At 38.7% G+C, this 23,414-nt stretch overlaps 1 protein-coding gene across 1 annotated transcript in view; it reads left to right on the forward strand.

Moving 5' to 3' along the window:
- Positions 1–1,595: 1,595 nt before the first annotated feature.
- Ankrd12 (ankyrin repeat domain 12) overlaps positions 1,596–23,414 on the forward strand; it is a gene marked incomplete at its 5' end in the record, with an annotated part of 61,980 nt that continues 40,161 nt past the window's right edge. The window contains 4 exon segments of the mRNA XM_055628362.1: positions 1,596–1,742; positions 5,584–5,784; positions 8,513–8,655; positions 12,633–12,780. Coding sequence (XP_055484337.1) covers positions 1,596–1,742; positions 5,584–5,784; positions 8,513–8,655; positions 12,633–12,780 — 639 coding nt within the window.

Below are 23,414 nucleotides of genomic sequence, written 5' to 3' on the forward strand. Positions count from 1 at the left end.
CAGTAGCTGTTCCTCATCAAACATTAGAAAACAAAAATTTACAGAGAATTAGTAAGAGTTTTAGTAATAGACTAAATGTTGTGCTGGATTGGATTTATTGGATTTATACGAAATCAGCTCATTATTGATGAATGCAGGATTGATGACAGTGGAAGATAGGAGACATATTAATAAGGTTGATTTTTTTAAATGTCTTGAACGTGGTTTGGTTTAGAAAAATCAAACGTTCAACAAATGAACATGTTAGGAATTCACAGAATGATTTCAATCATTTGTGAACAACAAAGTTTAAAATATTATGACTTCATTTTTCTAGAGCGTTAGGATACTAGTTTCTTCTAATTAACCAATCATTAACTTCTTAATATTATAAAGTCTAATATTGATAATATTAGATTTTAATTGCTTTCTTAAAACTTGCTGGATTTACTACTATTTAATTTTTGTTAATTTCAAATTTTATTAATAATTTTTGTTGTTCCTTGTTTTGGGTACCTTTAAACCTGAATTTTAAATTCCAGAAGCAGATATCTAATAGGTCATAACCAGACCTTTGATTCACTTATACCTGGTGCCTGAATTAATTCAGGTGAATTCCTAAAAGAAGACACCATCTGTGTCTCGAACCTATACTGTACAGTGCAGCCAGAGCTCACCCTTTGTAACAGGGTTGACTTGCTGCATTGCTGAGGGGCTCTGAACAGCTAAATCTGACATTTGTGATGGGTTTGCTCCCTTTGGGAAGTTTTGGATCTTTGCAGGGTGTGTGTTAACCCCTAGCCACACAGAATCTTTAATTTGTTCTTACTTAGTTTTAATTGGTGTCATTCCATCTCAGCTGTCCAATCACTGTAGTGAAATGATTTGGTGACTTTTCCTCAGTGATTGTTCTGTGCGGTGAGACTTTAAATGCTTAGCTTCTTACAGTGTTGTTCAAGTCTTTGCTAGAATTAGGGAGGTGATTGTAAGGCTCATTGATATGTAGGCTTAGCAGCAATACTAGACATTGTGTGAAAGAGAAGTTTCAAAGATGTCAACAGTTAACTTTTTGTCCAGATTCAACTGATCACAGATAGAAATACTCAGGGAAGAAAGAACAGATTTTTTTCTTGTCTTTATTCTGTAAACAGAGAAATGTAATAGCCTTTTCATAATATTAATATAACATTGCCTGTTAGAAGTAATTTGGACGTAATTCAAAGCACATGGGAAGGATTCACAGGTTATGCACAAATCTTGAACCATTTTTCCTGAGAGATTTGAGCGGTTACAGTTTTATTACCCAGAGTAAGTCCCAGAAACTATCCTTAGAGACGTCAAGGGCAGCTGTATGAGGACTGTTTGAGTTGTTCAAGACGTTACACTCTAACAGAGTACAGAGCTAAAATTAAAGTGTGGCTAGTGTTTGTGACAGTAGAGTCCAGGATATATTTTCAGAGCTTTCAGAGTGAACATCACGTGTGTAAGTCTAGCAGTTCTGCTTGGTCACTGCTGGTAACACACTTTGTTCACATGCATGCATAACACACATCACAGAAGTTGTCTTGAGTACTTGTACTTCTGTTAGATTCTTACATGTTTATTAATCGTTCCAGAGAAAGAAGGTCCAGAAAAGAAGAAAACAAAAAAAGAAGCTGGAAATAAGAAATCCACCCCAGTTGGCATTCTTTTTGGTTACCCACTCTCTGAGCGAAAGCAGATGGCGCTTCTGATGCAGATGACAGCAAGGGACAACAGTCCAGGTGATTGACATCCACAGTCATTGACTTCATGTGTCTCCTAGTTGGCCTAGGGCTGGGTAACCTTGTCCCTAGCAATTCTTTTTTACTAATTTGAGTCATTGTCCTTTTTTGAATGCCCTCAGCACTGTCAACACCAGTTTTTCATTTTCTCATTATCTGTGTGGCATTTTATTATTGTATCCTTCAGCACATTACAAGGTCTGTAAGAGTAAGTAAATAGTTGTTAAATAAAACAAGTGATTAATCATGAAGTTGAGTAATTAGCTTGAAAATTCATAAGTGGGATCTTAATTTTTAAAAAATAAAATTAAGTAAGCCCATAACGCTTGTGTTAAAATTTTAAGATTAGTTTAGAAAATTGTTTTTTAGGAGTAGGTGTGTGTGTGTGTGTGTGTGTCCCACATGTGTACAGGAGCCTGTTGAGATAGGAAGAGAGTGTCAGATCTTCTAGAACTTCAGTTACAGACTGTTGGGAGCAAGTGTTTGCTGTGATCCCAGCCCAGGTCCTGTACAAGAGCAGACAGTGCGCTTAGCCTCTGAACTATCTCTCCAGCACTAGTTTATAAAGTAAAAGATGCTGTTTTGATTAATTTTTTCACCTTTGTCTCTTTGAGGCCTGGTGCGCGTTACCATAGGTATTTGAACCATGTGTTGCATCCATACATGAACATGCATATGTAGATGAGGTCAGAGGACAACTTGTGGGATTGTTCTTCTCCTTCCTTCCTGTAGGACCTGCGGATCGAACCCATTTGGTTAGGTTTGGTGTCAAGCACCTTTGGTCCCTGAAATGTCATTGTCCCAACATTGACTATTTATCTCTTGGTAAAGATTGCGCAAGTGAAAGACATGCTACATCGTTGCATGATTCTCAGAAGAGTGAAGTCTTTTCTCATCCTAAGTGCCTTTCCCCGCCATAGCCAAGCCATTGTTGTTAGAGAGTCTCACACTACACTTCAGGGGTTTTCTGGGCCTGGGCACACAGGTAGGTTTTGTCTCGTCTCGTTTGGCCTGTGTATGCTAAGGGAGGTAGTCGCCGACATCCCTAGCCTTGTTTTTATCTTGAGACAGGGTCAGTCTCACTAAGTTGCCCATGCTGACCTTGAACTCCATAGGCAAGCCAGGCCTTTAACTGACATTTCTTCTGCCCCAGTCTGCTGAGTGCCTCATGTTACAGGTCTCTGCCACCAGGCCAAGCTCACAGTCCTCTCTTGTTGCTGCTCGTAGGTGTGTCTGTCTGTTCAGGATAAATGTGATTATACTGTATTAATCCACAACTGGTTCTTTTCATTTAAGGATAATTGGTAGTCAGCTCCCTTTATTAATAGGTATAGAAGTAGAGGGGAAGCTTTTGGAATTACAGGTTGTTAGCTCGGAGATTAGGGCTGTTAGTTTTACACAATTGATAGATCCTTTAGTTTTAAGAAAGCCAGCAAGCTTATCTTCTTAAACAGTATGACTGTCATGGTTATGAAATTCATTCAGCACATTTCTTGAGTTCCAGTGTGTGCCAGGAAAGTCGTGTAAGCAGTTGAGATATGATGCTGAATAAGGTAAAAACGGTTCTTCCTCTTGAGGAGTGTACGTTTTAGAAATAACTAGAGAATTGTTGGTGAGACACTGTGTTTGAAATGCAAAAGGTAAACCTTTAAATTTTCCTGTCTAGGAAAGGGTGTAGGACTCTAGCTGTTCTGTCTCATAAGACAAATGATGGAACATTCCATTCCATAAAATTTTTTTCTTCTCTGAGAGCAGTTGTCTGTTTTAAGTACTTGTATGTTTCCAAAAGTAATTTCTATTCATAAAAATAATTTATTATTTTAATTAGTTAACTAATTTATTTATCAAAAATCATTTCTTAAGTAATGTTTTCACCTGGTGCTTCTGAAATTGGAAGGATGAGCGTGTAGAGCTTTGTTTTTCCATGTGCAAACTAAATCAAGAATAAAAGGATATAGCCAGGGGCAGTGGTCCACGCCTGTAATCCCAGCACTCGGGGAGGCAGAGGCAGGCAGAGCTCTATGAGTTTGAGGCCAGCCTGGTCTACAAAGTGAATGCAGGATAGCCAAGGCTACAAGAGAAAGCCTGTCTCAAAACCAAACAAAACAAAAGAATAAAAATATGTGAATTGGCCTGGAGAGATGGTTCAACTGAGAGCACATACTGCACTTGTAGAGGATTAGATGGCTCACAACCACCTGCAACTCCAGCACGAGAGGTCTGATGCCAACACACACACCGACACACACAATTTAAAATAAAGTGCTAAAAGAAGATGTGGATCTTAGCAAAGCATGATGTTGACAGGTCTTTTTCAACTGCCTTTGTTTCTGTGACTTGGTATCATAGTACAGTAATCTCTGAGTTGGATTTCTGAATATTATCAGAAAAGAACTCCAGGGCTTTTTGTCAGTGCAGTGAATGTCAGCCTTCAATGTATTTTCATCTGAGTTTTAATAAAATACTACAGCATGCCCCCAAAATATTTTAATTCATCAAATTATTCATTGAGGAAACACATATTCCATACTCCATTATCATTTTAAACCAATTCATTTTATGAAATTGACAGAAAGGAAAAACATCTTTTATATTGGCTTGTGTTAAATGGTAATCCTAAAGAAAGATTTCTATTTGTGTGATGTTACCAACATTTCCAGCTCAAATTTTTATTTTGTTTTTTGAGACATGGTTTCTTTGTGTGGCTGTGGCTGTCCTGATCTCACTATGTAGCTCAGGTTGGCCTCGAACTTGGAGATCCACCTGTCTCTGCCTCCCAAGTGCTTGGGTTAAAGGTATGCACCACTACTACCTGGCAATTTTTAGATTGTTAGGTTAGGAAGGTATTCCCTGTGTTCTAAGAAACTGTTACATTATCATTTAGAACTCTTTAAACATACAAAATCATTTAGAGCTTTTCTTTTCCTGTTGTAGCCTTTTGTTGTTGTTGCTTTGAAATTGTACTTTAATTACAGTTCTCCCTTTCCTTCCCTTTCCTCCCTCTAAACCCTCCCACAGGCCTCTCCCTGCAGTTCTTCAAATTCATGGCCTCTTTCTTCAGCAGTTGTTAAATTGAGTGCATGTGTTCCCAAATATACCTGTTGGGTTTACACGGTTACTTGTATGTATCTTTTCCAGGCTTACTCTGGCACTGAACAACTAGTTGGTGAGCTCTTTCCTGAGGAGGGCCACCTTCCCCACTCCCAGCTTTACTTGGTTGCCTGTGGTTCTTTGTGTCGAGACCTCTGTAGGCTGATCTCCATCCAGTTGGGCGTGTTTGTTGGTGACTTTGTTTAGCTCATGGTCGGCCAGTCATGTTGATGAGACTTTTAAGGTAGAGGTTCTGATGTTACCAGAAAACACAATCTAACAACAAAGTCCCTGATTCTCTGACTCTTAGAATCATTCTGCTCCCTCTTCCTCAGTGCTTCCTAGACCTTAGGTATAGTGAGCTCCCCAGCTCTGCATTTTGATTGGTCATGGTTTTCTGCAGTGGTCTGTTGCAAAGAGAAGTTTCCTTTAGAAGGGGTAGAAACTACACTCACCTGTTGGCATAGGACAGAAGTTTATAGACAGTTGTTAGGGATTCTGCCGATTTGGTAAGTTAGTGGTTGTAGATTCTCCCCCCGTAACCATAATTTCATTATCATTAGTTGGTTACCCAGGTTTCATACCAGACTTGGTTCCCTCCTGTTGAGCAAGTCGAAAGTCCTGTTAGAGAGCAGTTGGTGCTGCCAGCTGTGTGTGCCGCTACTGCACCGCAGGGCCGCCACGCCGGGCTTGTGGCTGATGTGGTTCACAGGTGATTTGGAACTCTTCTGAACTGTCTTCTTTCTTACAGATTCCACGCCAAGTCATCCATCACAGGCAACGCCAGCTCAGAAGAAGACTCCCAGTTCTTCATCTCGCCAAAAAGATAAGATTAATAAGAGAAATGAACGTGGCGAAACTCCTTTACACATGGCAGCTATTCGAGGAGATGTAAAGCAAGTCAAAGAATTAATAAGTTTGGGGGCAAATGTGAACGTGAAGGACTTCGCAGGTGAGACTCAGGAACACTGATAGCCAGGAAAAAAAATCAAAACATCCTGGCTGTAATTTTAAAAAGTGTAGTTTGTTCAGACTTTTGAAATATATATAAAACCTTGATCTCTGTTACATTTCCATGTCAGCAATTTTTCAGATTTTTACATATACAGCTTACATATACTACTATGAAATTATATAAATTAGTTTCTGTTTTAGGTGAATTTGAGCACATAATATTTTAATGTGGCTAACCCATACATAGTTGTTTCAAGCATGTTTATGTTGAGGACTGTAAGACAGTAGTAATCATTAGTGTGTTTGAGAAAGTGTGGTGTATGCCACAGCAGGCAGGTAGAAGTCAGAGGACAACCCTGTGGTGTCCATTTTCTCTTTCCACCTTTATGTGGGTGCCAGGCACTGCCCTCAGGTCTCCAGACTTGCCTGCAGGTACCTTACCCTGCTGAGCATTCTCAAAGGCCTTGGTGTGCTTTGATTACCCAGGTAGCATTACTCTACTGCTCCTGAGAATGCAAGCAGTCAAAGCATGTAAGAAGCATGTAAGAAGCATGTAGACACTTCTTACCTGCACATGTCGCACTTCTCTGCCTTCGGCTTCAGTCAGATGTATTTCACATACTTTGCTCTTCTTGCTTTCCCCTACACTTCTTCTCTTCTGTAAAAATTTTAACAACCTGGGAAATTATTCTTTCAGTTCATTTTTATGAGCATATGTAAAAATGAACACTTACATAATTATGCATAGGCTTTTTATTAGTGAAGTTATTCTTTCTGTGTTTATAATTCTGCAACTTACCTATAATGTTTGGCAGATGTGTCACTCTAGCTTCATATTTTAAAATGTAGCCTTTCTTGTTATTTTTGTTTGTTGTGTTATGTTTGAGACAGGGTCTCTCTGTGTAGCCATGGCTGTTCTTGAATGTGCTATGTAGGCCAGGATGGCCTCAAGATGATAGAGATACACTTGGCTTAGCTTCTTGAGTGCTGAGATTGAAGACATGTACCACCATGCCTGGCTTGTCTTAAAACGTACTGTAGTGAACACTCTTTCATTTGTTCACAGTTCTGAAACGTTTTAGTAGAAAGGAGATGATATTTATTTTCTTAAATAATGGCAGCTTACCTATCAAAAAAATCATGCAACCATCAGTTTCTATCTCCAAGAATATGTGAAAACCAGGCAAAGTGACATATCATTTCAGTAATTTTTGAGTCCAAGGCAGGAAAATTGCAAATTTGAGGCCAGTTTTGGCTACACTGAGAATTCAAAGTCGGACACTCTCTCAACAGCAAAGAAGTATACGAAACAGTCTTTTTCTTCGTGTCTGTATTAGAATTGGGTATTATCACATCTGTAATTCCAGTACTTTGGAGATAGAGGCAGGAGGATCTCTGTAAGAGAGGAGATAGGAAGTGAAGAAGGGAGAAGGGGGAGGAGGGAAAGCAAGAAAAGGAGAGAAAGACACTGATCCATTCTAGGGGAATGATACTTTTTATTGGCTACCTAAAGCACACTTTACTGTTTACCTGAAGAGTGCACATTTACAGACTTATTTAAAAATATTAATCTGAGAAATGTATAAAAATAGAGTAAGGGAGAATGTTGAAACATTGTTTTCAGAATTAAAACTGGGCATGGTGACACACTCCTTTAATCCCAACACTCAGGCAAAACCAAGTGGATCTCTGAGTTGAAGGCCACCCTGGTTTACAGAGTGAGTCCAGGACAGCCAAGCTACACAGAGAAACCCTGTCTCGTAATACAAAAAAACCAAACAAACAAACAAAAAACTAGCAGTAATTCAGTTTCCCAGGATAGGAACTTATGAAAATGAATAACAGTTTATTCAGTCAGTTCAGTGCTATGGGCTGCCCAGGTGTGGGAGTAGGCACCTGTGACTCAAGAGAGATCCTGAGATGATTAAAGCTGGGCTGGGCTGCGGAGGGAGATGGCATCTGGAAAGAATCAAAAGACGGTATGTTCTTGACAAACAGAACACTAAAAGGAAACACCATTTCAGAGGACGGATTAAACATCCATCCTTGTTTTATGTATATGGGGGAAGCTGTAAGAATTACATGAAAATTTAAACAGTGCTATTTGTGTTTTTTAATGTTTTCTAAGAATTCATTTGTGAGCACGTGTTTAATTATAAAAACAAAAGTACAAATCTGTTTTTCATAAAACCAGTATTAAGTTTACAAAAGATTATATCAAGACAGTAAAAGACATAAAACAAACGTTTTTTTAAATTTATTTACTATGTATACAGTGTTCTGTCTGCATGTACAGCTGCACACCAGAAGAGGGCACCAGATCTCATTATAGGTGGTCGTAAGCTACCATGTGGTTGCTGGGAATTGAACTCAGGATCTCTGGAAGAGCAGACAGTGCTCTTAGCTCTGAACAGGTTTTTTAACTGTTTCTTAACCAAGGTTATTTTTATTTTGCCTCCTTTTCTATATTTTTATACTTGATGTAATTATTATGAATTAAACCAAATTAATATTGAATAAATTTAATATTTTAACTAATAATTTAGTTTTACTAAATCTTACATTTCCTAAAGTGAACCTTTTGCAAGATTGGTGTTTTAAATAGTTTCTTCTTCTTTCCCTTTTCTTTCTGTGTGATGTCTGACTTGGAATTAATGTTCTATGTAGATAATGAATGTAGGAAGCATATATCTTGAACTCAGGTTAAATTCTTGTTCTCACTGTAGGTTGGACACCTTTGCATGAAGCTTGCAATGTTGGGTATTATGATGTTGCTAAAATACTCATAGCAGCTGGAGCAGATGTTAACACACAAGGGTTAGATGATGACACCCCGCTCCACGATTCTGCCAGCAGCGGGCACAGAGATGTGAGTACAGTAAAAAGTCACCAACACGTATTTTTACAAAACACAGTGCCAGGAGTAATGTAGCAACTTAGTGGTCTGAGCTTGTATTTCATTCATGCTTGACATCTCTTCTTTGTTTTGTTTTGTTTTTCCTCTATTTTCTGACTTCTAATTTTTACTTAATTTGATTTAACATTGTTTTTTCATAAAATAAACTGTGTACAACCAGGCATGGTGGTGCACACCTTTACTCTTAGCCTTTGACGGGCAGAGACAGGTAGATCTCTTTAAGCTTGAAGTCATCCTGGTCTGCATAGTGAAATCAGGTACATAGAGAAATCCAGGCCAGCCAATGCTAGACAGAGAGACTGTCTCAAAAACAAAACAAAACCTCCCGAAAATAAATAAAATACATGAGTTAATTAATGATAGGTTAAAGAATTTGGCAAGCATTATATTACAAGACTTCCATCTGTCAGATAAATAAATGTATGGTCGGAATACAGGAACAGGAGAGTCTTAGAGCTCTGCTGCTTATCTTTGTAAAAGTGTTGTGACTGACAGAAGTGGGGAAGGAAAAGATGAGTTCACTTTTGCTTGGCCTTACTATGATCTTTCTTTTTAGATATGTTTTAATAATACTTTTTTTTTTTTTTTAATGTACATGAGTGCTCTATCCGCATGTACTCCTGCATGCCAGAAGACGGCATCAGATCTTTTTTTAAGGTTTCTTTTTATTCTTTAAAAAAAAAGAAAAGAAGAAATGTGTATAAACCAGGCATGGTGGCACATGCCTTTAACCCCAGCGTTCAGGAGGCAGAGGCAGGTGGATCTCAAGGTCAGCCTGGTCTAGAGAGTGAGTTCCAGGACCACAAAGAGAAATTCTGTCTCAAAAAAAAAAAAAAAAAAAAAAATGTGTATAAGTGTTTTGCCTGTATGTTTGTCTGTCTATATAGCAAGTGTATGCAGTGCCAAAAGAGAGCATTGGAGCCCTGGAAGTGGAGTTTCAAATGGTTGTTAGCTGCCCTGTGGGTGCTGGGAACCAAACCCAGATTCTCTGCAAGAGAAGCAAGTACCTTTAACTGCTGAGCCATCTCTCTAGCCCTAAGATTGTATCTTTTAAAAGGGCATGTTATTAAGGAAAAGAAGACACTGTACATTGACGCACACCCTGAAACTGAAATGTTATTGAAACATCAGGGAGGATAACTAAAAGCTCCTTCTGTATTGTACTTCACACAGACCAAAATACCTTTTTAGATGAAAAAAGTGCCGTTTTCTTCATTCATATTTTCTGTAAGATATTTTCTCATTTTTTTCTCACGAAAGACATTGTAATGTTGGGTGGAATTTTACTTTCTGAGTAGAACATATTTCTGTGACCCTAACTTTCTGTCTGTCTGTCTATGTTTTCTTTTGCTTTTTTTTTTCCTTTTTGTTTTTGAAACAAGGATTCTCTATGTAACAGCATGGGACTCACATGGTCTCCAATTCACAGAGATTTGCCTACCTCTGCCTTCCCAGAGCTGGGATTAATGGTGGGCACCACCACTGCCCAGTCCTAAATTTCTATGTGCCATAGCTGCACAGTATTTCCAAAAGTTGCTGTTTGAGCTCATATGCTTTAAGCACTCAATAATGTTTGCAGTCCTTCTAAGGCTCCGTTCAAGACTAAGAGGTTTAAAATACATGTACATTTATATTTAATTTACATGAGTATGATCCTGCATGAGTTAATTGCCACTATGTGTGTGCAGGAGCCTGCAGAGACAGAAGAGGGTGTCCAGTTACAGGTGGTTATAAGATACCCTGTAAGTGCTGGGAATGGAACCCAGGTCCTCTATAAGAGCAGTAAGATCTCTTAACCACAGAACCATCTTTCCAGCCTTCACAATTTAGGAAGTTGAGTACTGTTTTCTTCTTGTACTTCTCTTTGTACTTAAAAGGAGTGAAAGAAAAGCTGCTAAAAGCTGTTACTCCTATATATCTATACCATGTTCTTTAAACTAAAGCTAAGAAAACATTTTTTTTTCCATTCAGTAAGTCACAATGTCTTCAAGAAATCTCTAAAACATTCCTAAGGAGGGGGAAGTTGAAAGAGAGCAGGTGTATGAACATATTTTAAGTGGCGAGGGTTGGAGGATATTGACATACCTTTCCAGTAGCCTATCTGACCTGCCATTCACAAGTGTATTATACTTTATTTATGTATCTTTATGATGCCTTTCTCCTACTTTTGTTTTAGGTATCTTTTTTTTTTTTTTTTGGCTTATAATTTTTCCTCACCTCATTTGTTGCCTGTTATGGTTTTTTTTGTTTGTTTGTTTGTTTGTTTGCCTGTTATGTTTTAAGAAAATTTAAGTTAATGCAATTAACTGTTAGAGTGTTAGCATAATGGGGCTTCTTGGACATACTAGTGTTAAAAAGAGACACAGAGACCTATTAGTATTTAAAAGCTTAGGCCTTAGCAGGGGAGACACTCAGCCACTTCATCCCGACTATTCTAGCCCACAGTCCCCTATGTGGCAAACTCTTTACCTCTCTTCTCGCCCTGGTATGTCTGTTCCTTCTCATGTCATGCCCTTCCTGCTTAGCCTTCAATTGTCAGGTCTTTAGGAAAGCCAAACAGTGTAGATTGCTTTGGGCAGGTGAGGGAAGATGTATGTTTATACTATCTGAGGCCGGTGATGAGCCATAAACTCTGTCGGTACAGAATTAACAACTGAGTATACGGAGACACATCTTCACACATTGAACCCCAAATTTTCTCCTTTTAGTCTGATAAATGGCTTTTTTTCTAACATCAATAAACTATATATAATAATATGATATAAACTATATACATTAATAACAATTATGAGAAATACCAGGTAAGAATTATATTTACAAAGTCTAGTCCATCTGTATTTGCAACCTTGGAGACAGTACTCCACTATCTTTTCTATTTGAGTGACTCCAAAGTTCTGTACCTAAATCACTTCCTTTTTTTTTAAGATTTATTTATTTATTATTTGTGCAGCATTCTGCCTGCATGTGTGCCTGCTGGCCAGAAGAGGACACCAGATCTCACTATAGATGGCTGTGAGCCACCATGTGATTGCAGGGAATTGAACTCATGACCTTTGGAAGAACAGCCAGTTTTCTTAACCTCTGAGCCATCTCTCCAGCCCCCTAAATCAATTTCTTATCATAACTTGCATTTATCAACCTAAAAACATCTTTTTAGACTATAAACTAAAAAAAAAAAAATGTTACATTCTAAACAATTTAAGCTTTTATGTCTTTGTAAACTTTTTTATAAATCTTTTTTGTGAATTTTTTCACATCTTATAACAAGGAAAACTGTAAGACTGTAACTATCTAGTCTTCAACCCCATCATATATCTGAAAAGGATAAATATTACCTGAGAAAACAGGAAGTGCAGAGCAAGCAGCTTCCAAATCTAAGAAGTGACAGAGACTGATTGTTACCTGGACAGTCACCCAAGGCTCCTCTGTATTAGTAGAGTGTCCAGTCTTTGGCTGTCAGGCCCAGAATCTTTCACTAACTTATCTGTGAAGCAGTAATTTTGAAGGACTGGCCTACCTTGTGTCAGCAGAGTTGGACAGTTAACTCCCAGTATCTTGCTTGTCCATAGTTTGGGCAGCATGGGACCAGCAGTCAAAGTAAGAGATGTGTTTTTCCCAGTGGCCATCATTGCCACATTTGAAGCAAACTCAAGGCAGAGGTTTCTTCAGTGTGCCTCATCTTTAGAGGAGGAGAATGGGGGTGCTGCCAAGAGCTGATGTGCCTTTGGGTGAAAATCCTTTTATTTTAAAATGTCTTAAATGCCATATTCTGCAGGTCTTTGAAGTGTTAGGGGACCGTATAGCTATCCCAGGATATCCAAATGGACAAGAGCTGTTTTTTTCTAGCTACTTACTATCTGCTTAACTTTGAAAACAATATACAAGAGGCTAAATAAAGGACTATATCTTCCTGCTGTTTAATGTTGCAGATAGTGAAACTGTTGCTTCGTCATGGTGGGAATCCATTTCAAGCTAATAAACATGGAGAGCGTCCAGTGGACATGGCAGAGACAGAGGAGCTGGAGTTGCTGCTGAAGAGAGAGGTGCCTCTGTCTGGTGATGATGAAAGTTACACAGGTTTGTCTCTGTCTTGTTGTTTTGAGACAGAGTTTTACTATTTAGCCCAGGCCAGCAGCAAACTTGCAAACCTCCTGCCCCATCCTACTGAGTACTGGGATTACAGGTGTATACACAAGCCCAGCTACAGTTTCAGATACTATGTATTCAGTTATTTGACATGGTATTTTATGGAGCAGTTTGTATTGGTGTGTGATACAGAAAATGAGTGTTTATTTAATGCTTATCTAGCTAGTTGTGAGTGGCATAGTTACTAACCTTTGTGTGCTATATGTAGCTTGTGTGAATGCAGTCATAGTACAATTACCCAGTTTCTATTATTAACTCTATGTAAGTTGCTTAACTAATCTTTTATTGCATTTAGTGTATCTGAGAACCTCTTGCCGTGCATTCCTGTCAGCACTGCTGTTGTTATTTTTTCTTTTCTATTTGGTATTATGTAGCTATTAGCAATACATTTCATGTCCTTCCTTGGCATTAATAAGTCTTTACAGTTTATGTTTTTTTTTAATTGGGTGATTGAATCCTAATAAACAAGTTTTAAATTTTTTATTTTATTTTTATTAATTGCAGTTTATTCACTTTGTATCCTAGCTTAGCCCCCTTCCCTATCCCTTCCCAATCCCACCCTCCCTTTCTCTTCTTCTCCTGTGCCCCTGTTGGTTTGTTGGTTTGAAGTTGTTTTACTTTTTATTCTTGGCTAGCCTTAAACTCAGAGATCTGCCTATCTCCATCTTCTCGGTGTTAGTATTAAAGGCTGTACCACCATGTCTGGCTACAAATATAATTTGTATCTATTCATCCAGCCATCCAGCAGAGACAGTTTCTCTGTGTAACAGCTGTAGCTGTTCTGGAACTCACTCTATAGACCAGGCTGTCCCCAAACTTATAAAGACCTGCCTGCCTTTGCCTCCTCACTGCTGGGATTAAAGGCGTGTGCCACCGCCACTCAGTCAAAGTTAATTTTTTAAAAAGAGCAATTCAAATAGTTGTTCTGAGCTGGGTACAGGACCTAGAACCCTGTGCGTTAGTTAAGCACATTATCACCGAACTAATCCCCAGCCCTCAAAAGAATTTGTTAGAAAATATTTCACATACTTAAGAGTTTTAAAAAGGGGTTGGGGATTTAGCTCAGTGGTAGAGCGCTTAAGGCCCTGGGTTCGGTCCTCAGCTCTGGGGAAAAAAAAAAAAAAGAGTTTTAAAAAAATAGAAAACACTTTCCCAAGTTAAAGAAAGTTTTCTGGGTTCAAATTGGAAGAATTCATTGTATTTCAGGCAAAACTGAATAAGAGGAAAAAAAAAATGACAAGTGGTTTCAATTCCTAAAAGTCAGTAGACCTGTGGCTTTTATACTAAATTACATACATGGGATTAAATACCAGAGTGAACTTACTTTTATCCATTTACAGAAAGTTTGAAAATAGTTAAGAAAAAGTTTTACCTTTTATTTTATGTAACGGTTAATTACCTTTCATGTGGAAGGACAACCAAAAGAATGGAATTGATTACCATGGACAAAGTAGATATAAATCTACTCCATTGATTAAGAAGTGCTGCCAGGTCGTGGGTAAAATAATAAAGGAGCCGTGGAATAAAGACCAGCAGGGACCACTGACTACGAAGCAATTTCTAAATGACTTGTAAAATCATCAGTTGATTATACAAGAGATTATTATGCTTACAAAGAAAAGTGTAATTTAAACATCAAACAAAACTAAAACATTTATGAAGAAGAGATGAACTAAATTAGGTATAGTAAAAGGGTACGTTATGGGGCTGGAGGAATGGCCCATCAGTAAGAGCACTAGCTGCCCTTAGAGAGACCCCAGATTCTGTACCCAGCATCCACATACTATTTCCAACCATCTATAACTCTGGTTCCAGGAGATTCATCACCTTTTTATGGCTTCCATGGGCACCAGGCGCCCACACAGTATACTTAAATACATTCAGATGAAAGTCATATACATAGAATAATAGTAAATGACTCTTTTAAGGTGTATGGTATACGATAACTTTTAATTTCAAAGTATATTTTTAAAAAGCACACAGTGACCAGGTGGCACACACCCGTAATCCTAGCACTCAGGGAAACAAAGGCAGTATCTGAGTTCGAGGCCAGCCTGGTCTACAAAGTGAGTCTGAGACAGCCAAGGCTACACAGAGAAACCCTTCTTAAACCCTACCCCCCACCAAAAAAAAAGTTGTTCTCTGACTTCTGTGCATGCTCTGTGGCAGTTACAAAACCAAGTATATATGCATAAACATTTTTTAAGCATAGTAACTTTTTCTTTTAAATTTTACTTTATTTTATGTACATTGTTGTGAAGGTGTCAGATCCCTTGAAACTAGAGTTATAGACAGTTGTAAGCTGCCATGTGGGTGCTGGGAATCGAACCCAAGTCCTTTAGAAGAGCAAACAATGCTCTTAACCACTGAGCCATCTCCCCAACCAACTTTTTTTTTTTTTAAAGAAGTGTTGGTGAGATGAGCCAGCCATTAAAGGCTTACAGTCAAAACATCAAGAGAAAAGAAACCCTTCATTCTTCTTTGCAGGGCTAGAAATTGAGCTTAGGACCTTACATACCGAAGACAATCAGTGTAACTGAACCACACCTCCAGCCCATGTTCACATTGATGCTTATCATCCCCAGAATCACCTGTTAATCACCTAAAGGTTTCCTGCTTTCCATTGGCAGTAGTAGGTGGACAATACTTGAAAACCTTGGTAGGGGTTTTTACCACCCATTACTTGTCTTACTTGTCTTCGTTGTAAGCTGTTCTCTTAAAGTATGATTTTAAAATTTTCATTTTTTTTTTCTTTTTGGACATAATTTCTTGTAGCAGGAAAAAAACGGGAAGACCTCAAACTCACTATGTAGTCAAAACTGGTCTTGAACTGGTCATCCTCTTCCCTCTGCCTCCCACATATTGTGACTCTCAGGCATATGCCACCAGCCTGGTTGTGCTGAGGATCAAGCCCCAAGGCCTAATGATATCAAGCAAGCACCTGACAATTGAGAATACATCTTTAACCCCCAAAGTCTCAACATTTTATTAGGGAAAATACTCAAATGTATTCATTTTCAAAGAATTACATATATAGCACACGCCTGTACCCATCAACTATATTTTTCATTTGTTACCTTTTACTGTATTCCTTTTATATTGTCATATTATCATCCATCACTTCTAGCCTGGACTGGCCAGGAACTATCAAGACCTGACTGACTTCAAACTCAGGTATTTGTCTGGCCTGTGCCTCCCAGGTGCTGGGTTTAAAGGTGTGCACAACAGTATCCAGGGTACATTTTATATTTTGAGAGTTCAGTTGCTGACATCCCTAAATACTTGAGCTTGCATTTCATTAATGGAGTTTGATATCAGCTTGTGATTTCTCCTGGTAATAACCGTATAGGAAAATAGATAATTCTGAAGTCTTTCAATCTTTGAGTTTTGAGAATTGCCTACACCTGTATAACCATAAAGGGTGGGAAGACAAATTAGTAACACATCAGATCAGTAAAATGATACTTTGACTGGCTGACCCAAATGAACATCATCAGAGTAAGGAGAAAGAATAGTGTGTGTCTCCAGATGTGGGAAGGAAGTGTAGAGCATTACAGTTTAGTTTCCATCTGCACTTATTTATCATAAAGAATGTTCTATTTCTTAAAATAAAGCTCATTTCATGCCATGAAAGTGTAAGAATTTCAGTGGACTTGGGGAGAGACATGCGTGAAGAAGGGGAAGGGCCAGGGTGAGACTTTGATGGGAGGAGGGAGGGGCTTATGGGGGTATACAAAGTGAATAAAGTGTAATTAATAAAAATAAAAAAAGGAAAAAAAAAAGAAAGTGTAAGAATTGACAGTGTATGGGGCTGGAGAGATGGCTCAGCAGCACCAGCTACTCCTGTAGAAGAACCAGGGTCAATTCCCAGCACCCACATGACAGCTCCCAACAGTCTGTAACACTAGTCCCAGGAGATCTGGCGCCCTTTCCTGGCTTCTGAGGGCACTGCACTCTCTCAGAGGCACACAGACAGAATTAAAAATAAATACATTTTTAAAGTGTTAAGAGGCCAGAAAAAATAGCAGAACTATTTTAGAACTTTAAAGAGCTAATTAAAGGGCAGAACCTGTTCTAGGCTAGAACCTCTACTGAAGGGGAAAATGAATATGAGGACCATCATTAGTTCGTTTAACAAGTAATTGGTAATCAGTGTAAAATGGAGACGTTGGTGGCCACACTGTGTCATGTAAGGAGAACATTTATGTTTTTCAGAAACTTTATTTATAATGATGTAGGTATATGTGGGCGGTGGGGTGTGCACATGACTCCGTGCCAGAAGGGGGATCTGATCCCTTGCAGCTATGGGCAGTTGTGAGGTGCCCAACATGGCTGCTGGGAACCAAACTTGAGTCTTCTGCAAGAATAGTATGAGCGTGTAATGGCTAAGCCATTTCTCAAGCCTGAGTTTTTAACTTTGAGGCATATTCTTACAAAATACTCACTGAATTATATATTAATATAGGTTTCTAGTGTATGAAATTACTCTGATGTATACTTTCAAAGGACCTGGGTTCAAATCTCACCACCACATGGGAGCTCACAACACTGTATAACTCCAGTTCCAGGGGATCTGACAGCCTCACACAGACATACATGCAGGCAAAACCAATATACATGAGATAAAAATAGTAAATGTTTTTAGAAAGGTGGATGGATGGATGGATGGATGGATGGATGGATGGATGGATGGATAAAAAAAAGCATGTGTGAAGCAGGGCTATAAAACAATAATAGACAAATCTGGTTCCTGGTTAAAAGATACATAGTATTTAGTAATTTCAATTTTTTTAACTTTCTGAGTTTGTAGTTATTTTTAAAGAAAGTTTAAAATACCTACCAATACAGGGTGAGAGAAAGGTGGTAGAGCGCTTTCTGCTCTTGCAGAGGAACCGAGTTAGTTCCCAGCACCCATTTCAAGTGGCTCAGAACACCCGTGACTCCGTCAACAGGGCAGGTCTGACACCTCTGCCATCCACAGGCACCTGCACTCTCTCTCTCTCTCACACGCGCGCACACACACACACACACACACACACACACACACACACACACGTGTCCTTGCTCTATTAAAAGCCCTAGAAGCAACAAGTAAGACAGTAGCAATAATTTCTAGCTCTCATGTGATCCTAAAATATTTCCCACAACAGAAATACTAAGAATTTCTGAGAGGAAGATCATTCCCTGTTGGAAGCATGTATATGAGTTTGGAAAGTCTTCCTTCAGATTTAAGGAAGTTATCAAAGACAAATGCAAGGTCTTGTTAAAAGACCTTAAGAGACAGTTTGAAGCAGTTTCTACTGGCCAATGATGTCATAATGTCCTGTTTAATAAGATATTATTTGAAATTCTTGAGAACTCACCATATATATTTAAATCCATGGTTTATAATGATAATTTTAGATATTAGTGTGTGCTAATTGGGTAATTCTAGAAACAGTTTACTTTTTTAGTTAAGTAAACAGTAAAAATCATTCTCTTGATTAATCTGTAGGAATACTAAAATTGGGAAACTGTATTAAAAAACAGTTTAGGTAAAATACGTGGAAAAATGAGCATGCTGGTAACCCTGAGTTAATATACCTGCATTGAACATCAGCAATTACCACCATTACATAAAGAGAGACTAAAAATGCCTTGTGTTTCTGATTATATAGTTATATAATATGTAATAGGAATTATGATTTTTGTGAAAGTGACGAGAAGTTGCAACAGCTCTTTCGCTTTACGTGGGAAATAGAACTTCCACTGTCATGCAGGTTTCCAGTGTGTTCACATACTTCAAAGACTAGTTAATTATGGGAAAAGAGTGAAGGTGATTAAAGAGCAAATACAATATTAGTAAAGGATGGGTATCAATCAGTATTTGAAAGAAGCAATGTTAATGGAGCTAAAATATAGGCAGAATTATAAAAGTGGCAACCAAACTCTTCACTCTTTAGTGAAAAACGTAAGCCTAACAGGGAAGGTACATAGATCCTGCTTGGTAAACATGAGATGGAGCCTGGGAGGTTAGGTCAAGGTTCTCCCCCACGAAAGTCCTTTCTAAAAGCTGCGACTATGAGCTGTGCTGGCTGGCAGACAAGCTGCTTCCGAGGGCTGTGGATGCTTCCCAGGCAGAGGCCGCCTCACCTCCTCAAATCAGCAGCTCTCCATCAGATTGCTGTTTGCTAAGAAAGAAAGTAACCACCCTCCAAGGTTGTCTGGAAATGTGAGAGAACAGTCAGTTTAACTGAACATAGTTTTAACCCCACTAAATAAGGTAAGTCTAAGTTCAGCAACAAAAATGGGCACTTAGAAAAATTCTGATACCATACAGAAAGTCTCAGAAAAGGCCTGTGGTCCCAGCATGCAAGAAGACGGGGATTGCTATGTCCAGGTCTAGTCTGGGCCCTAGGGCAGATGGGTCTAGAAAAAAGATTTGACTAGGACTGTGGCTTAGTTGGTAAAGTATTTCCTAGCATGCCTGAGGTTCTAAGTTCAGTCGCCTACAAAACACACAAACACCTCAAAAAATGAAATACATAGAAGCTAACAAAACGTGGTAATTCAGTAAATACGTAAATTACACAATTAAATTGCTGTTTTAGAAAAGAAAGTAAAACAAATCATATTTGGAATGATAGAACAAAAATAAAGGGAATTATGAATAAAACAGGAGACATAAGTAATAGACCAATGAACTTATAGAACTTGAAAATTCAATTTATAGATATTTAAAATACTTGGCCAAGGTATGACTATGAAGTTGAAATGAACAAAAAAAAAAAAAAAAAAACAGATAACAGCAAATGTTTAAAAGACTAATCAGCTGGGCATGGTAGCACATACCTTTAAATGTAGCACTTAGGCAGAAGTGGGTGGGCAGATCTCATGAATTCAAGGCCAGCCAGGACTACATTATTGAAACCCTATCTCAAAAAAAGAAAAAAAGGGGGGGGGGGACTTGGAAAGCATAGTGGTGCAGGGATGTGAATTGTTACTGTGTTTCTGAAATGTCAGCCAACAGCTTAACAAAGGCAAGAGGCCTTATAAGGAATTCCAAAGTAATTGTGGGTGCAATGATAGGGTGAAGGGCTATGTTTCAAAGTGGTGTAGGTGTGTGGCAAATGGGGGTGTGAGTTATCCAAAACCAGTTTTTAGAACTGAAGCTGAAGCAGAGCATCTCCAGAAGATTATACTTTGGGCCATCTTATTACACACAACTTTTTTAATTTTTAAATTTCATTTTTTACTTCTGTGAGAGAGAGAGAGCATGAATAAGAGAAAGTATGTGTGTGTGCACACATGAAATGCATACGGAGGTCAGAGGACAACTTACTGGAGTTGGTTCTCTCCTTCAGGCTTGGCGGCATCTTTAGGATTAGTAGCTGAGCCATCTTACTGGCCCATCTTCACAAAAATAGTCTTAAATACTTAGCCTTCTCTGTTAGTCAGCACACTTCCTAGGTACCGTGCCAAGTACAGTAGTCTCAGTGGCAACAAATTTGAAAGTATGTAAGCGTCACTAGGAGCTTATGAAAAACTCAGTGTGTCACTAGTGTGTTTTGTAACTGCTTAGAAAGATTTTCATATGTATTGGGTTGGAAAAGTTAAGATGAGTACTCATAGCTTGTAGTGAACTTTTTTTTTTAATTTGTTGAATGCTTTATATCTTGATGTACAGAATGTCAAATTGGTGTAGAAGGTTAGGAAACAAATCAGTCATAAGTTTACAGTATACCTGGAAATAAGATAATGCCCTTAATTTATAATTTTAATTTATGATTCTGAAATATAGAATTTGGATTTCTGCAAGAAAAAAACAAAATATGAGTATGTGAGTGAGTAGGAAACTTAAAAGGACAGGTATGAAAATGTCTGTATTGTGCACAAGGTAGACAAGTGTGATACACATTTTCAGTTGAAGTGAAGCAACTCAGTCACGCTCCAACCTCACACCATGCGCATCTTCATATTACGGTGGCAACTGGGTGAAAAGAATAATAAAGCCTGAAGCCAGAGAAGTCACTGTACATTCCTGTAGAGCTCACTTTTTGCACCTATAAAGTGAGAACAATATCTACTCCATAAAAGAGCATGCTAGTTTCATGAATAACTCAAAATTCCTATAAAATGTCCTTACAGATTTTAGAAAATAAGTGAAAATTAATGTTGCCAGGACACAAGAAAAAAGAAATGTGGTTCCCTGGAGGCTTGAATACAAAGCAAGCAGGTCCAAAAGTGTAAATTCCTGACTTGGCCTTACAAAATGGGAAGACAGAGAAGTTTGGACTTTGAGAGAAAACCAGAGAGCTGAGAGCTCTTGGTTCTTTCCTGAGTCTTACCCCACGTGGACATGAGCCATCCTCTGTGCTGTTGGGTTTCACTGTGTGTCATCCCGCCCCGCTTTCACAGTGGACTTATCGTCAAGGACAGAGGTGGCATTGTTTCTTATTGTAGTCAGTTTTGCTTGATGAAGAATAAATCTGTCGGAAAATACTTGGTTAGCGAATTCGTGAATGCTTGAGTGAATAGATGCATGAATAAGTGATGAATGGAAGAATAAGGGCCAGATGTTCAAAGATAGACCTATATCCCTAGAGTGACCTTATACTGACAGTCAGAAAACCTCCTGACCTCAGGCATACTAGTAGCTTCTGGAGCAAACTATATAGATATCCCCCCTCCCGTATTCCCCTCTCTCGCTCTGTGTGTGTGTGTGTGTGTGTGTGTGTGTGTGTGTGTGTGTGTGTGTGCGTGCGTGCATGATATGTGTGGCTATGATTACATTCATGAGTCAGATGTTGATGATTGTACTGGCTGATTTTATGTCAGCGTGACACAAGCTAGAGTCATCATAGAGAAGGAGGCCTCAATTGAGAAAATGTCTCCATTTAACTGGGCTGTAGGAAATCCTGTGGGCATTTTCTTAACTAGTAATTAATGGGGGGGGGGGGGCAGCAGTCTATTGTGAGTGAGGCCATCCTGGGGCTGGTGGTCCAGAGTTTTCTAAGAAAGTAGGGTATACCATCATCAATTCTGCTAGGAAGTCATAAACACAATAAATTTACGAATCTAAATTAGTTTTTGTATGTATTATACACAGAAAAATACGGCTTATTTAAACCAAGAGTGTATGTTGTAAGTTTATCAGTCAATAACATTCAGCAAAAGTTTCACATCTTCATAACAGGAGGAGGAAAACAGGCCAAGGAGGTCCAAGCTCATCGCACAGTCTTTCAGGAAAGTAAGTCATCATAGCCATGGGCTTGTTTGTCTTCTTCTAAGACAGCATTCCGACAAGCTAAAGCGGATTTTACAGTTATCTTGAGAAGAAAGCAAAACCCAAATTTATTTTAAGAATTAAACACTATACACAGCTGTGTAAAGTGAAGTGCTTTGAGGTCACTCTTTGGGAAGCTCACAGATTTGAATTAAGGTTGTATTTGAAGTACAGTCTTGACAACCACCGCTCTGACCTTCTATACTGCTCTGTACCCCGGCTAGGAGGGCCAGAATGGCCAGGATACCCTCCACAAAAGTTAAAACCACTCTGATTCCCTTGTAGCTAACTTTTATTAAGTGGCCAACATTATTTGGTGTTTGGGTTGGTTTGATTTGGTTTGGTTTTGCAGTGTTGGGTATCAAACCCAGACCCTCACACATGCTAGGAAAGTGTTTTATCCCTGGACTACATCCCTAGTCATGGGTCGTATTTCTTTAAACCTGCTCATATGTGTACACAAAAATTTCCATGTAAAATGTTACATGGAATCAAAATCTGGAAAGCAAGTATACTAGACTGCTGATGAAGCTGTGCTGAAGTGTAGAGGTAGCAGAATGAGGCACAAGGAAGTCAGAGGTATCACTGGATCCCCTTGAGCAGGAGTGACAGGTGGTTGTGAGCCTCCATATGGATGCTGGGAATTGAACCAGATCCTCTGGAAGAGTAGCCAGTGTTGTAACCACTGAGCGTTGCCCTCCTTTGATTGATTTTTAACAGTCTGACATTTTCACACTAGAATCTGTTTTTTAGTAAGATAGCAAATGATCTTTCACTGCTAGATCCTTTAGAAGTATTTTAGTTCTTTTCAAGCTGGAATTTGAAAATTGTGACTATGAGCTGGGCATGGTGGCACACACCTGTAATCCCAGCATTTGGGAGGTACAGGCAGGTGGATCTCTGTAAGTTGCAGGCCATCCTGGTCTGCAAAGAATCCAGGACAGCCAGTGGTACACAGAGAAACCCTGCCCCTTCCCCCCAAAAAACCAAAACAAACAAAAATGCTGACTATGTTTGTGTAGTTTTCTAATGTCTGGTTTCTGGGATTCCCTTTGATGTTCTTCTAGCTTCCTAGACTACTTTATTCCAAGTTTGGTTATAGAATCTCACCTTCTTTTTCTTCCTCTGTGCTCTGTTGGTTTTCTCAGATATTTCATTTTCTGGACCCTCTTCTCTAAAACAGGGAGTCTTTCTAATAAGCTCAGCACACATTGTCGTTTTTAACTTCTACTCACAGGTTAAGAACTTCCAAACATATCTTTCAATCCCACACTTTTCTTTACAACTTCAAGAACTTAAT

The sequence above is a fragment of the Psammomys obesus genome, unplaced genomic scaffold (assembly GCF_907164565.1).
Source record: "Psammomys obesus unplaced genomic scaffold, mPsaObe1.curated_primary_1811, whole genome shotgun sequence".
Taxonomy (NCBI): Eukaryota; Metazoa; Chordata; class Mammalia; order Rodentia; family Muridae; genus Psammomys; species Psammomys obesus.